This window comes from Polyodon spathula, chromosome 4 (genome assembly GCF_017654505.1).
Source record: "Polyodon spathula isolate WHYD16114869_AA chromosome 4, ASM1765450v1, whole genome shotgun sequence".
Lineage (NCBI taxonomy): Eukaryota > Metazoa > Chordata > Actinopteri > Acipenseriformes > Polyodontidae > Polyodon > Polyodon spathula.
Window position 1 is genome coordinate 88,785,453 of NC_054537.1, and position 13,167 is coordinate 88,798,619.

Genomic DNA, 13,167 nt, shown 5'->3' on the forward strand with positions numbered 1-13,167 from the left:
AACAAATACTGTGCCCCTTGTCATGTCAGATTTCAGCAATATTTAACTGCCTGTGTATTTCAGTATTTGAGATTCCACAATTAAGAAAATGGAGAATGGGGATTATAAATGAAGTTGTCTGTTTGTGACAGCTTCAAAGGGAAATCCGCAGTGAGCAGACGACGAAGCAGATGCTGTAAAACAACAGGGGATGGATCTGCTACTTCTAGTGAGATGAAGACACTTTGATAAACAGCCAGTCATGTGCCTGGAAAGACCCATCCATCAGGGCATATCAGTACAAATTATGGATACTTATCCTGATTAAACTTGCTGCGCTGTGCAATGCATTGCATTTCCTGCATATCTGTTGATGAAACAGCGTTCACAGGATCTGCAGCAAAGCTGTGCCTATAAGCTATTTTTAAATACAGCCATCTCTATAGATGCATTATGTCTGGATCAGAAATTCTAGGTTAGATTTAACATGTTTTGTTTTGAAAACAGTATTGGTACATACACAAAAATAAGGGTATCCAAACTGCATTAATATAAAGTATAAAAGCCAGCTACCTGTAGTTTCTACAGATCAATACAGGGGTAGGAAACCTTGCACTTTCTGTCTACTCCATGGTAAAACTTTGTTCCAGCAAGTTCCTTAATTATTTAATTCACCCTCAGCAGGTGTGACGGGTAGTGTTGTGTGCTGCACTGCCATTACCGGTTCTGTCCTCCTGTTGGTGAGATGAGATGATAAGCTCTTTAAACACAAATGGAGACGTCTTAACCACTATGCTCTTTGGCATAGTAGTTAAGACGCTCGTTTGTGGTGTGCAGTGTCGCTGGTTGGTGAGGTTCAGAAAAATATAATGTTATACGTCCCACACGTGTTGCTACAACTGTTTAAATAACATACTTGTCATTTTTTTTTTCATCGTGAACATCCCAACAACTTTTAACACTCAACTTTAAAGTCTGTTTTAAACTCTTTTAAAAATGTCCACTCTAGTGCATTGGGGTTTGAGATCTATCGTCCAAATTACTGCAAGAAGATCGATAAAAAAAGTATAAAGAACAAAACAAAACAACAAATCACATGCTCTGGCTTTTCTGTTGCGCACCACATCATGGATCATTATTGCTGCTACCTGTTTGCACTAGAGAGGACATTTTGAAACAGACTTTAGTTATACATGTAAAACGTTGTCAGGATGTTAACAATGAAAAGAACATTTACAGGTACTTTATTGAAACAGTTGTAACAACTGAAAAGAAAGAAACAAAAAATACTTAAAAAAAGATTATACATACATAACATGTACAATATAATAATAATAATAATAATAATAATAATAATAATAATAAAATAATAGAAAAAAAACACTTTCCTTTAAAGTGTACTGTAATAATATATTTTAGGATGCGACATCTACAGAAAATTACTATTTATTTTTACACCACAATCATCAAAACAGCGAAAATATAGCACTCTCAATAAGAACAGCATCTTCGCCCCTGTTCATCAGATTAGACAGCATGCCATTGGTATTGTTCAAACGTGAAGATCGGCCCATTAAGTGTGCTTGTCCTCATTTGAGGGCAGGCTACTTCGTAATTTGTTGGAGCATTTCTAACTAGTATCTACCTGTTATTTTATTTTCTCTTTAACTATATTGTTTGAATAACTTGCTCAAATTTTGTGAACTGTTTAAATGTAATGTATGAAATTACATAAATACAGCTTGTAAAGATTTTGTAAAAGAAAAACAACATTGGTAAATAATGGATTAAAACATGGCTAGGCAAAGGTCAGCATGCAGGAACCAAAACCAACAATAAGACACGAAACCCAGATCCCCAGTCAGATGACAACTTGAAGCATCTATGTGCGCTACTGTCAATAAAGGTCAGTGCATTAGGCATATAAACAAAAAACGCTATCCCTCTTCCTTAGTTATAAAATCTGGCACCTTTTTTTTTTTCTTTTAGAAATTTGGAATTGCCAGTTATTTTACCCCTGATTTTCTCCCAATTTAGAATGCCCAATTATTCAACCTGGCTCATCAGTGCAACCCCCGCACTAACTCGAGAGAGACAAACACTCACACTCACGTCCTCCAAAGCGTGTGTAGTCAGACATCTGGTTTTTTTTCTCACTGCAAGCCCGCCAGCGTAGGAGGACCACGCAGTTCTGAATTGCACATAGGCAGGCCTGCAGGCGCACGGCCAGTCACAGGGGTTCCTGGTGTGCGTTGAGACATAGATTAACCAGCCGACCTAAACCCTCCCTGTCCTGGCAGGGCTTGGCCAGTTGAGCGCTGCCCCCTGGGAACTCCCGGCCATGGTCAGCAGTGGCATAGCCTGGATTCGAACTGCCAATCTCCAAGCTATAGGGAGACCCCCAAATCTTACAAATTAACCCCTGGGTATATTCCCTATTTTATGTTGTAGCCTAACAAATTGTTAAGCTGTGATTTTGTACATTGTGGGACATTAGTGGAGGACTAGAAAAACAATAACATTTACCAGTGATTCAAACCTACAACCTATTAGTCTTTTACAGATAAAATAACACTTGCGCTTGTATTAGCGATAATAGGTTCTATTAGGGACAGAATTACAATTAATAGGTTCTATTAGGGGCAGAATTACAATTGTGTTCAGAATGCAAGTGCAAACCCAACCAGGAAGAGTTTGCAAGCGCACATTAGCTGAGCAAATCAAGTCAAAGCAATTTTTATGTAGTGGGTAATTTTCTTCTGCAGTAGAGGCAGAGTTCAGAGCACTTTAAACAGCAGAGCTTAATTAACAGTAATTAACTACAAATGGCATTCGGCCAAGAAAACAAACTTAAATGATTTTGTATCCACGTCCTGGAAAATGTCTTTATATAAAACTGGAAATTTTTCCTGGTTCATAATGCTGTACAAAATGCACAAAATAAATAAATAAATAAGTAAACAAACAAATCCAATCAATTAAAGCAGTTTAAAAGCATTCAATGGTTCGTGCAAGGTGAATCATGTTCATACAGACAATTACAACATTTGATTTTGTTTTTTACACACGACATTTCAAATAACAATCATACAAAATGTTTCAGAACATTTAAGTGCAGTAGTTAAAATATCAGGTATGAGTGTAGTATACACAGCTCTTCAACGTCTACTCCTTGTTTGTTTTCCAGACTATAGAAGAGAAGAACCCTGAAGATGGAGGTGGGCCCATCAGCATGGGAGCTTGGTTCTTGTGAGTTATTTGGATCTATGAGAAAAACAAAATGACAGTAAATAAAACTAGTAAATAACAACCTTGTAACCATGCAAATGTATAATAACAACAACAAAAACAACTACCGTGTCTGAATATCGTCAATCCTTTAATTAAAAAGCACTTTAAATGTAGAGGTTGTTTCAGATGTTAGACAAACATTTATTAAATATCATGTTGATTATCAAATTTACATTGTGATTCATCTGCTTACTCACTACTAGTAATTTTTCTCTTGCTGGTTTAAATATGTTTCAATATTATAAGTGTCATCACTGATAAAAACAAAACAATGTCTCTAGACATGTTACATAACTGTATCTATTGTATTTATTTAAACAGAATCATATGCTATAGTTGCTAATTGATATGGACTAATTGACAATAAGCACATTGTATAATACATATGCAATACATGTTTGCCATATCTATCAATACACATACTGTACATTTACCTAATATACGTTTGCAAACTGCATTCGAAGTGATATGAGAAGATTAGCTCTTTGTCTAATTGAAAATGTGAGTAAACAGATATACCGAATGATCTACTGATAACCTTGAATAATACAGGGAAATAACTATCGCTCCAATAATAACACAATATAGAGTATGAAGTCAAAAATCATGTTATTCTGTAAAACAAGCCCAACAATTTAAACAGTTGTATAGACCGTATCGAGTTTCAGGTATCCTGACTGTAATGCTGCTGTTGGTAACCATTAAAAAATTACATCTATAATTTAGATATGATATCATCTACTTTAATACAACTAACATAATAAAGTAGTGTGTTGGATATTTCCCATAAAATGTGTACACCACTCAACGTTTTCCAATAATCCTGCCTATGTTTAAATAGAACTCACTTAGAAACCAAATAATTCTTAAGATGGACAAGCCGAAGTTTATGTTCCCCTGTACACCAAATCCTGATGCCCCATTCTTTCAAATACCCTGAAGGCAGAGCCCTAAAACAAAACATTCCTTTGCAACAAGCCTTTACCCCCAAGCCAAGATAGTACAATTAAATAAAAAAAAAGTTATCTAAAAAGAAATATATTTTAGCACCTTTTTAAGAAACAAATTATTTTTAGTTTCCTTGCCTTATCTGTTACACATCCTAGGTAATTTCTCCTCAGCAGTTTTCTGGGTCAAATCCTGTTCCTTGCTGAAAGCAGTCATTGGGGCTAGCTGGTTAATGAAAGCAAGTTAACTGTTGTAGGGCTGGTGACAATTTAACCCACCAGGCATAATGACCAAATAAGTGTAACACTATCTGAAAGCAGAGGTTTCCTAACCCAGTGTAGTGCCAGATATCATGTTTTAAAATTAAAACACGTCTTACCACAACAGCTATGATTTATGGAATTACTTTGTTGGCTACAATCACTTCCAGGTTGTTAGGGTCAGGGTAAAGGAAAGAAAAGGGCAATAATAGAACTGTATTCATGTAAAGGAATACTTTAAAAAAGACTACTGAGATTACACTTGCATATCTTCTAAAAGTTACATTCTTTAGATGTAGAAATCCAGAATGCTCTGTCATATTAAACAACATTTAATGAGAGCTTTCTCTGCTCCCAGCTAATTGAAAGCAATTATCAAGGTGGCATTTTGATGCCAACTTTAAGCTACAGTGAGATAATAAATGATCTCATTATGTAATAAAAAGGTCAAATCTTGCCGTAGGGGCCAGTGACGTTCACATTTTCTGAAGAACAAGAACAGACATTTTCATTAGTGGAGGTAAATCTAAGGAAGATCAATCATGTATTAAATATCAGTTGTCATATTATTTTAAACTATATCAGACAAAGGGTAGTTCTTTCATAAAAAGCTGACTTCATTATAAGTGCAATATGTTCTAAAACACAACATAACTGGCATTTGATAAACGCAGCATCCTACTTCAACCTGGACTAAAACAGAAATGGTCTGTTTCAAATGTCATATTAAAGTCTTAGCGAACACTTATTGACTTTTATAACATTCTCACTACTTCTGTTTGTAGTCTCTAATGGTTAATCAACAACTAATTTTCACTGCTCACCCCTCAAACTGTCTTGTGAGAACTATTTCATATTTTCTTCCACACTTGTTATTGGCATACCACTTGTGATTCTGAGGGTGCTTTATGTTGACAATGGAAATTACAGGCTAGGACACAATCACTGTGCTACGGCTATGATAAGATGGTAGACGCTGATTTAGAAACACATGACTTCAACGCTTTATGGATCTCTAAAAGACCCCCAGTGTGAAGTACTGGTAAGTGTTTGTTCAGAGACAAAACATTTTCATATGTTAAATGGACATATTGAAATTAGTTTTACAATATTTGTTCTCAAGTCAAAATTATTAAAAAGTGTTAGAACTAGTTGTCTACATTGACAAGCGGTTGTTAATATTAACAACAGATTGGGTAGATATAAACTGCATTAAAGTAATTTGGGTGTGTTACCCTTACTTGAGATTATTTGGACATTTGATTGTTTTAGGTGTTATTCTGTCTGTTGTCTTTTGATTACAGTGCCCGGATGAAGGTTTCACTGTTATGGTTCCTATTTTGTAGACAATGCAAAGGCTGATACATTGTCTAGGGATCCCTGCACATACATTTCTGAGTTTCAACAATAGTTCTCCAGATTCTTCATACAAGCTGTGATGTTTAATCTACAGCACAACCACAAGCACATAAACTCACTAGAGGTCAATCAAAGTTTCTAAAATGAACAGAATGTATACCTGTAATGACCTTCCAATAAAAAAACATCACCTGACTCATTTTCAATAACGGTAGCCCCTTAAAAAGAGGCTGAACGAGTGGGATGGTTTGGCTGCAACATTTTGGCCACTGGTTTCCAACTAGGCTACATGGGTCAGCAGGAGGTCTATTCAGCTGCTGAATGAAATCCGAGACAGTTGGAGTTGCTGTGGGTAAATCACTAGTGTGATGTACCTTGTCTTAATAAGAGTAACCAGGGTGAGATGCATTAGGCTGAACTGTTAGTCTCCCTAACTGTCTCCATTTCTGTCCAGATATAAGTGCACATTCAGTGTAGAGGTCTATAAGGATAAGCCTTCCAAACTGCAGTCAACTCAAATTATATTTGCACTACCACGATCATTAATAAGGAACATGCATAATAAAATCTTGCATAATTGTGGAGTTCCCATGGAAGTTGCACACAGATAGAGTGAAAACACTAGGGTATCATCATAATTTTCTAACACACTGTGAAAATGACACTGCCACAATATTAAAATACATGATTAATGGTATTTTTCCATGTTTTGTGCTAATAGGTATAACTGAGCTTTTAAATTAATAGAGCTGTCATGCATTAGGTTGTTACAGATGTAGTGCATAACCAAAATGGAAATTATAGATTCTGCAGATATTCAAAGGTGATGCTTTGGAATATTTTTTTTATTTTTTTTTTTTTTAATTAGCTTTTTTTTAAACTTTTAATGACTACAAATTAATTGAGAATTTGTCACAAGTTCTAACATACTGAAATTAAACAAAGGTTGCATTATATGTCAGAAGAACATAAAAATACACAAGCGGTAAATTAGATGTCAGTTATCTCAAGATTTAGAATTAGGAAGTGATGGTAGATAATGCCTAAGTAAACAAACATAATTAATAGATTAAGAAATACTAGAAAAGAATGAGAATTATGGTAGACAAGGACACAACAGTACTGTAACAGGAATAAAAGTAAACTTTAGTGTGAAATGTGATCTACTGTCATAAGCACAATACAGTATACATTGGACCTAAATAATAATACAAACAAAAGATTTAAACAAAAAACACAACTGAAAATAAAGGACGCGATGGCCAAAGTAAATTGACAAAGTGGACGGACAAAAAACAAATACCGTGCTGGAGCTTCCAGCACGAAATAGCAATTGTTATTTTGAATCTCTCTTCTCTCCCTTCCTCCAGTCACGAACACACAACCTCGAATGAGTGAAAACATGTTGTTTTTATGCAGCTGTACCGAGACTCGATTGCAAATCAAGCATTCAATTGGAGTCTCGGTACAACTGCACGTGAATTAATTAAGTGTAATTTCCTGTGCTCACATATTACATTTTACCTGCATGGGAAGTGCTGTGCAATCCTCGTGCCTAAATACAAATATACATTTTAAACACTTGTGCTCGTAATCCATATTTATATCCCATGTGTTTTATACATAAACACCAACATTAACACACTGCATACAACATAAAACACGTGACAGTCCGCCACATATGTTCCCCTTGTGCGCAGCACATCTTGCCTAAATAGCAACCTACCCCCTCAGTCCCAAAGTCCCGGTCGTAGTTCTGGCCCAGGAACGGGCAGCAACGGGCCAAAGGTGGCGGCCATGGTGGGAGGTCCTCCTTCCACCCCAACAGCTGTAGCGGCCAGGCCGACTGTACACAGGCCATCTCCTCCGGCTAAGGCAATCCTGGCTGCTGCTGGGCTGTCTGTGGGGGTGGTCTCCTGACCTTCTCCCCCTTCTCTGTAGCCGGCAGCTCCTTCTTGTGGGGCTCTGGCCAATAAATTCATTGCAGCGAAAGTGCTGTGAGGAAGGTGGTCTCCTGACCTCTCCCGCCTTCTTCATAGCTCGCTCCCCCTTGTGGGGCACCAGCCACCAAATTCCTTAAAGCGAAATTGCTGCGGGGGGAGGTGGTCTTCTGACCCATCCCCCCTTCTTCATAGCCGGCAGCTCCCCCTTGTTGGGCTCCGGCCACAGTAGTTCCTTCAGAAAAGCAGGGCTGACACTAACCCCAGGCAAAGCAGTTCCGGCTACCCCAGGCGATGGTAGCAACAGCGGACCCTCGGGAGGCGACGGCAGCAGCAGCGGACCCCTCAGGAGGCGACGGCAGCAGCAGCGGACCCAAGGGACGCGACGGCAGCAGCAGCGGACACACAGGACGCGACAGCAGCAGCAGCGGACCCTCGGGAGGCGACGGCAGCAGCAGCGGACCCTCGGGAGGCGACGGCAGCAGCAGCGGACCCACGGGAGGCGATGTGGAGCAGCAGGCAACCCCAGGTGATGCAGAGCAGCAGGCAACCCTAGGCAATGCGGAGCAGCAGGCACCCAAGGCGATGCATGGCAGGCATCCTTGGACGGAGAGAGCCAGGCATCCTTGGGCGGTGGAGGTGGAACCAGCAGGAATTCACCCTCTGCTGGTGGAAGTGGGAGCTGCAAACAGTCCTCTCACGGCGGTGGAGGTGGAACCAATAGGAATTCACCCTCTGCTGGTGGAGATGGGAGCTGCAAGCAGTCCTCCCATTGCAGTGGAGGCAGAACCAGCAGGAATGCATCCTCTGCTGGTGGAGGTGGGAGCTACAAGCAGTCCTCCCATTGCGGTGGAGGCAGAACCAACAGGAATTCACCCTCTGCTGGTGGAGATGGGAGCTGCAAGCAGTCCTCCCATGATGGTGGCGGAAGCAGAGGCAGCTCCTGCTGGTCTGCTCCTGGCCGTGGAGGTAGCATTGGCAGAGGCAGCTCCTGCTGCTCTGCTCCTGGCGGTGGAGGTGGCAGATGCAGAGGCAGTGTGTAGTCTCCTGGTGATGGAGGTGGGTGCGGCGTGTAGTCTCCTGGCGACGGAGGTGGGAGCGGCGCATAGTCTCCCGGCGATGGAGGTGGGAGCGGCGTGTAGTCTCCCCCTGTTGCAGAGGACTGGTGCGGCTCTCCCTCACTTGCAGGGGACTGGTGCAGCTCTCCCTCTGGCAGGGATTCTCCCACCTACGCTGGATACTTGTGAGCCAATGGCAGGAGAGGATCGTGGAAAGGCAATGGCAGGTACTCTTCCCACGGCGGTGGAGGTGAAACCAGCAGGCATTCTCCCTCTGCTGGTGGAGGTGGGAACAGCAGGTATTCTTCCTTTGCTGGTGGAGACTTGGGCTGTGCACACTATTCCTTCCCCTTTTGGGCTGTGGAAGCACAACTCCTCCCTCTTGGGCTGTGGATGCACCAACTGTTCCTTCTTGGGCTGTGGACGCACTAACTCCCCCCTCTTGGGCTTAGGACGTTTAGGCTCCTCATCCTCTGGCTCCTGCAATGGGCAGTCCTTGTCTTCACTCCTATAGGCAATGCACATGGTGCACCACCTTGGCTCCTTCTGCTTTCTCCTCACCTTTTTCCCCTCTATGGCTCCAGCCGCTGGCATAGAGACTGCCCCTCTTCTGTATCTGGGAGAGAGCAGTCACCCACTCCATGCCCGTAGCGTTTGCACAGGCGGCACCATCCCCCCTCGCTCTCCCAAACCTCCACAAATGCATCCAGGTCCTCATCAGGAATTTCCCTGGATGCAGTCATCTCAAACCAGAGCACCTGCTCTGGCTGCTGGGGAGGTTGCTGCATTCTCTGGCCGCTTTTCGCAATTTTTTTTTTTTTTGTTTTTTGTTTTCCAAACACAAAAAAAACACTCCTGGTCTGACGCTTGGAGGCGCTGTAATCCCACTTCTAAAACCAACTGTGAAAGGACGGCTTTGCAGGGGTGACGTCAGAACCAGGAACAGAAACCAAAACACCCTCGCTGGTGGTGAAAACTGAGCCGTGGTGCTCAGTTTATTTATTAAATAATTATACAAACAAAAGATTTAAACAAAACACACAACTGAAAATAAAGGGCGCGTTGGTCAAAGTAAATAGATAGACAAACAAAGTGGACGGACAAAAAACAAGTACCGTGCTGGAGCTTCCAGCACGAAATAGCAATTGTTATTTTGAATCTCTCCTCTCTCCCTTTCTCCACTCACGAACACACAACCCCAAATGAGTGAAAACATGCTGTTTTTATGCAGCTGTACCGAAACTCGATTGGTAATCAATCATTCAATTTGGGTCTCGGTATAACTGCACGTGAATTAATTAAGTGTAATTTCCCATGCTCATATATTACATTTTACCTGCACGTGAACTGTTGTGCAATCCTTGTGCCTAAATACAAATATACATTTTAAACACTTGTGCTCGTAACCCATATTTATATCCCATGTATTTTATACATAAACACCAACATTAACACACTACATACAACATAAAACACTTAATAAACATAAAGGGGCAGGACACTCTGCCACAATGCCACATAACTGAACTGAATTAAAACAATTGTAACAATTTGAACTGTACAGGAAACATAGAATTGTAGAAGAAAATACAAAACAAACCAAGACGGTATATTATCAGCATCGAAAAATGTTCAATAAATAATACTGTACGTGCCCAAAGTAACACATCACAATGATAGAGTAGATTTCATTACCCAGTAAAGCTGCTTTACATCATTTGAGAATGTAACAAAAGAACAGATATGCCAACTTAATGACGGAAGACTCCCAAATTAATTCCAGTTTCAGTCTCTGAATGTTAATGGAGCACACTGAAATCAGATGAAACCCTGCACACATTTTATGTAATTGAAATTGTACTGTTAAACTACCATAGTATTTAATTCTCCACATTGTAATTAACATATGTGTGAATTTTGGTTCATTTTTTGTATCAAGCATGAAAACATGATGTTTTAAATATAGAACAGTCTGTTTCTAAGAGCCTCTTAAGGGTTTTTAAAGACTAAAGCAACATGATTTAGAATTTTAACATTAGCTTTCTGCTATTTTGCTAAAGGTATGACCAAGGCAAAAGTAGATAAGGCTATATTCCTGGCAAAGCAGGCCAAGCTTTTTGCCTTGAATATTGTTCCTTCAATATATAAAAGCATTTGTAATCCCTGAGTGCTATTAGAGATTCTTTAGCTTGACTGCGGATTCAACACTGCCACACTCATTCAAATTTCAGATGGAAGTTTTTTTTGTTGCCAGATTACCCCCCTTAGATGAGAAAGTAATGCACCTAAAAAATAACATGATCTAAAATGTTTCTTATGTTTCTGGGGGTACTACAGGATCCCATCCTTTCTGCCTGTTTAGCATTAATAAGACTAGTATAAAAAATAAAAAAAGAGGATTTAATCATCTGACTGGAAATATGTAAAGAATAGTCAAAAACACTTAGATCTATTCAATCGATGTAAACACTGACAAATCTAAGGATGTAAATTACTCTATTTAGATCATAAGCTACAATAAGCAGCAGAGATATGGCTTACCTTGAAACAAAGACATTATACTGTCCAGTAATGGGGACTTGAAGTATTTATATATTATGCCTATGGTTTACAACTTTTTATGTAAATGATAGATCTATACACATAATACAGTATTTAGTATAGGTGGAGATATGAGGTTTATGTACAAAATACAATACAACAATCTTTGAAATTCAAGTAACAAATCATTTCATTTTCATCTTTTTACTAAAGAAGAGAGTTTTGCCTTATCAGAGAAGGGTTAAAGAAATGGGGAGATTTCAGGCAGGACATAAATTATTGCACAATGGTTCAGAGTACAAACATCAGGGCCCTTATGCACAAAAGGTGGCAGTAATTTCTGGCCATTAGTAACAATTACTGGGCAGTATTTAAAACGTGATTTATAAAACTACTTCCTGGTTATTTTACTGGCCAGTAATGCTTTTAGATGCAATTTACTATCATGGATTGTTATCGAGAGATTGTAACCAATTGTTAGAGGCAGTGGTGTAGCTATGGGGGTGTTATTAGGAGTTTGACCCCCACCCCCCAAATTAATTATTCAACTGCGTTGGACAATAAAAAAAAATATATATATCAGGTATGTGCAAAGATCTCGATCCACTAGTCAGAGGTATGCAAACGAGCTGTGTCCCCTGCTTAAGACGTCAATGGCATACACCGTCTGGTTACACCATCTTGTTGTGGCTACGGGACATATCTGGAGATAGGTTGTCCAAAATATCAAACAAAATACAAATAAATTGCACACACACACACACACACACACACACACACACACATTTATAGTGCTTGGTTCATTTTAAATTTATAAATCATTGTGTTGAAATAACATTAGTGTATTCTTCGTACACATTACATTAGCCCATTTAAAAATATAAATCTGCATATTAGGGGCTATATTCATAAAAGATGGTGGTAATTACCAGCCATTAAAAAAACTTCCTGGTCACTATTTAACATGCAATTTATGAAACTACTGTCTAGTTATTTTACTGGCCAGCAATGTGTTTAGATGTGATTTACTATCACAGATTGTTACCGAGAGATTGTATCTAACCAATTGTCAGAAGATTGCAAATGTGTTGTAATAGTGCTCAGTATATTTTAAGCCAATCATAGCCAGTCGTGGCTGACGGCTGGCTGCTACTGTGCATGTGCATGGTGGATTTGGGTGCTTGCATTTGTGAGCGAGCACAGCCCAGCTTCAGCTGATTAAGTAGATGGGATGAATGGCATTGTTGATGTACCAGTGTCACGTGAGTGGGGGAAATGAAACACACACCACACAGAAGGGAAGCGCAATTCATTAATAATAGGGTGCATTCACGGAGATCATTCTGTGCAGAATCTGAAAAATTTAGCCAATGGGTGCATTCACGGATATCATTCTTAGAAGATCATTGGCTAAATTGGTCAGATTCTGCACAGAATCCGTGCAGAATAATCTCTGTGAACACACCCATATAGACTGGGGGAGTTCGGCACACAAGAGAACACTGTTAACCGACCACCCCTGCCCTATAGAATTAACTAATGAAATACTGTCATGTTAAACACTATTACTGGCATCGTAAATTAGAAGATAAGTTTTATTAATGTGGCTATGTGTATCTGTTGTTGGATTTATTTTCATCCTGTCAGTATACAGTAACAGTCATTTTTTCAATAGGTCTTTTTTGGATAATGCATTTCCTAGCATCATACTGAATTGATTATGATCGGGTACAGAGGCCTATCAGGCATATCAGGGTGTCTGTGTCTTTATAGCAACTACTGTACTAAAAG

At 39.7% G+C, this 13,167-nt stretch overlaps 1 protein-coding gene across 1 annotated transcript in view; it reads right to left on the reverse strand.

Moving 5' to 3' along the window:
- Positions 1-1,401: 1,401 nt before the first annotated feature.
- Positions 1,402-13,167, reverse strand: part of dgkb (diacylglycerol kinase, beta) — a 141,197-nt gene continuing 129,431 nt past the window's right edge. The window contains exon 25 of the mRNA XM_041248955.1: positions 1,402-3,243. Within this exon, the coding sequence (XP_041104889.1) occupies positions 3,145-3,243 (99 nt within the window). The 3' untranslated portion in view covers positions 1,402-3,144. The remainder of the gene's footprint in view (positions 3,244-13,167) is intronic.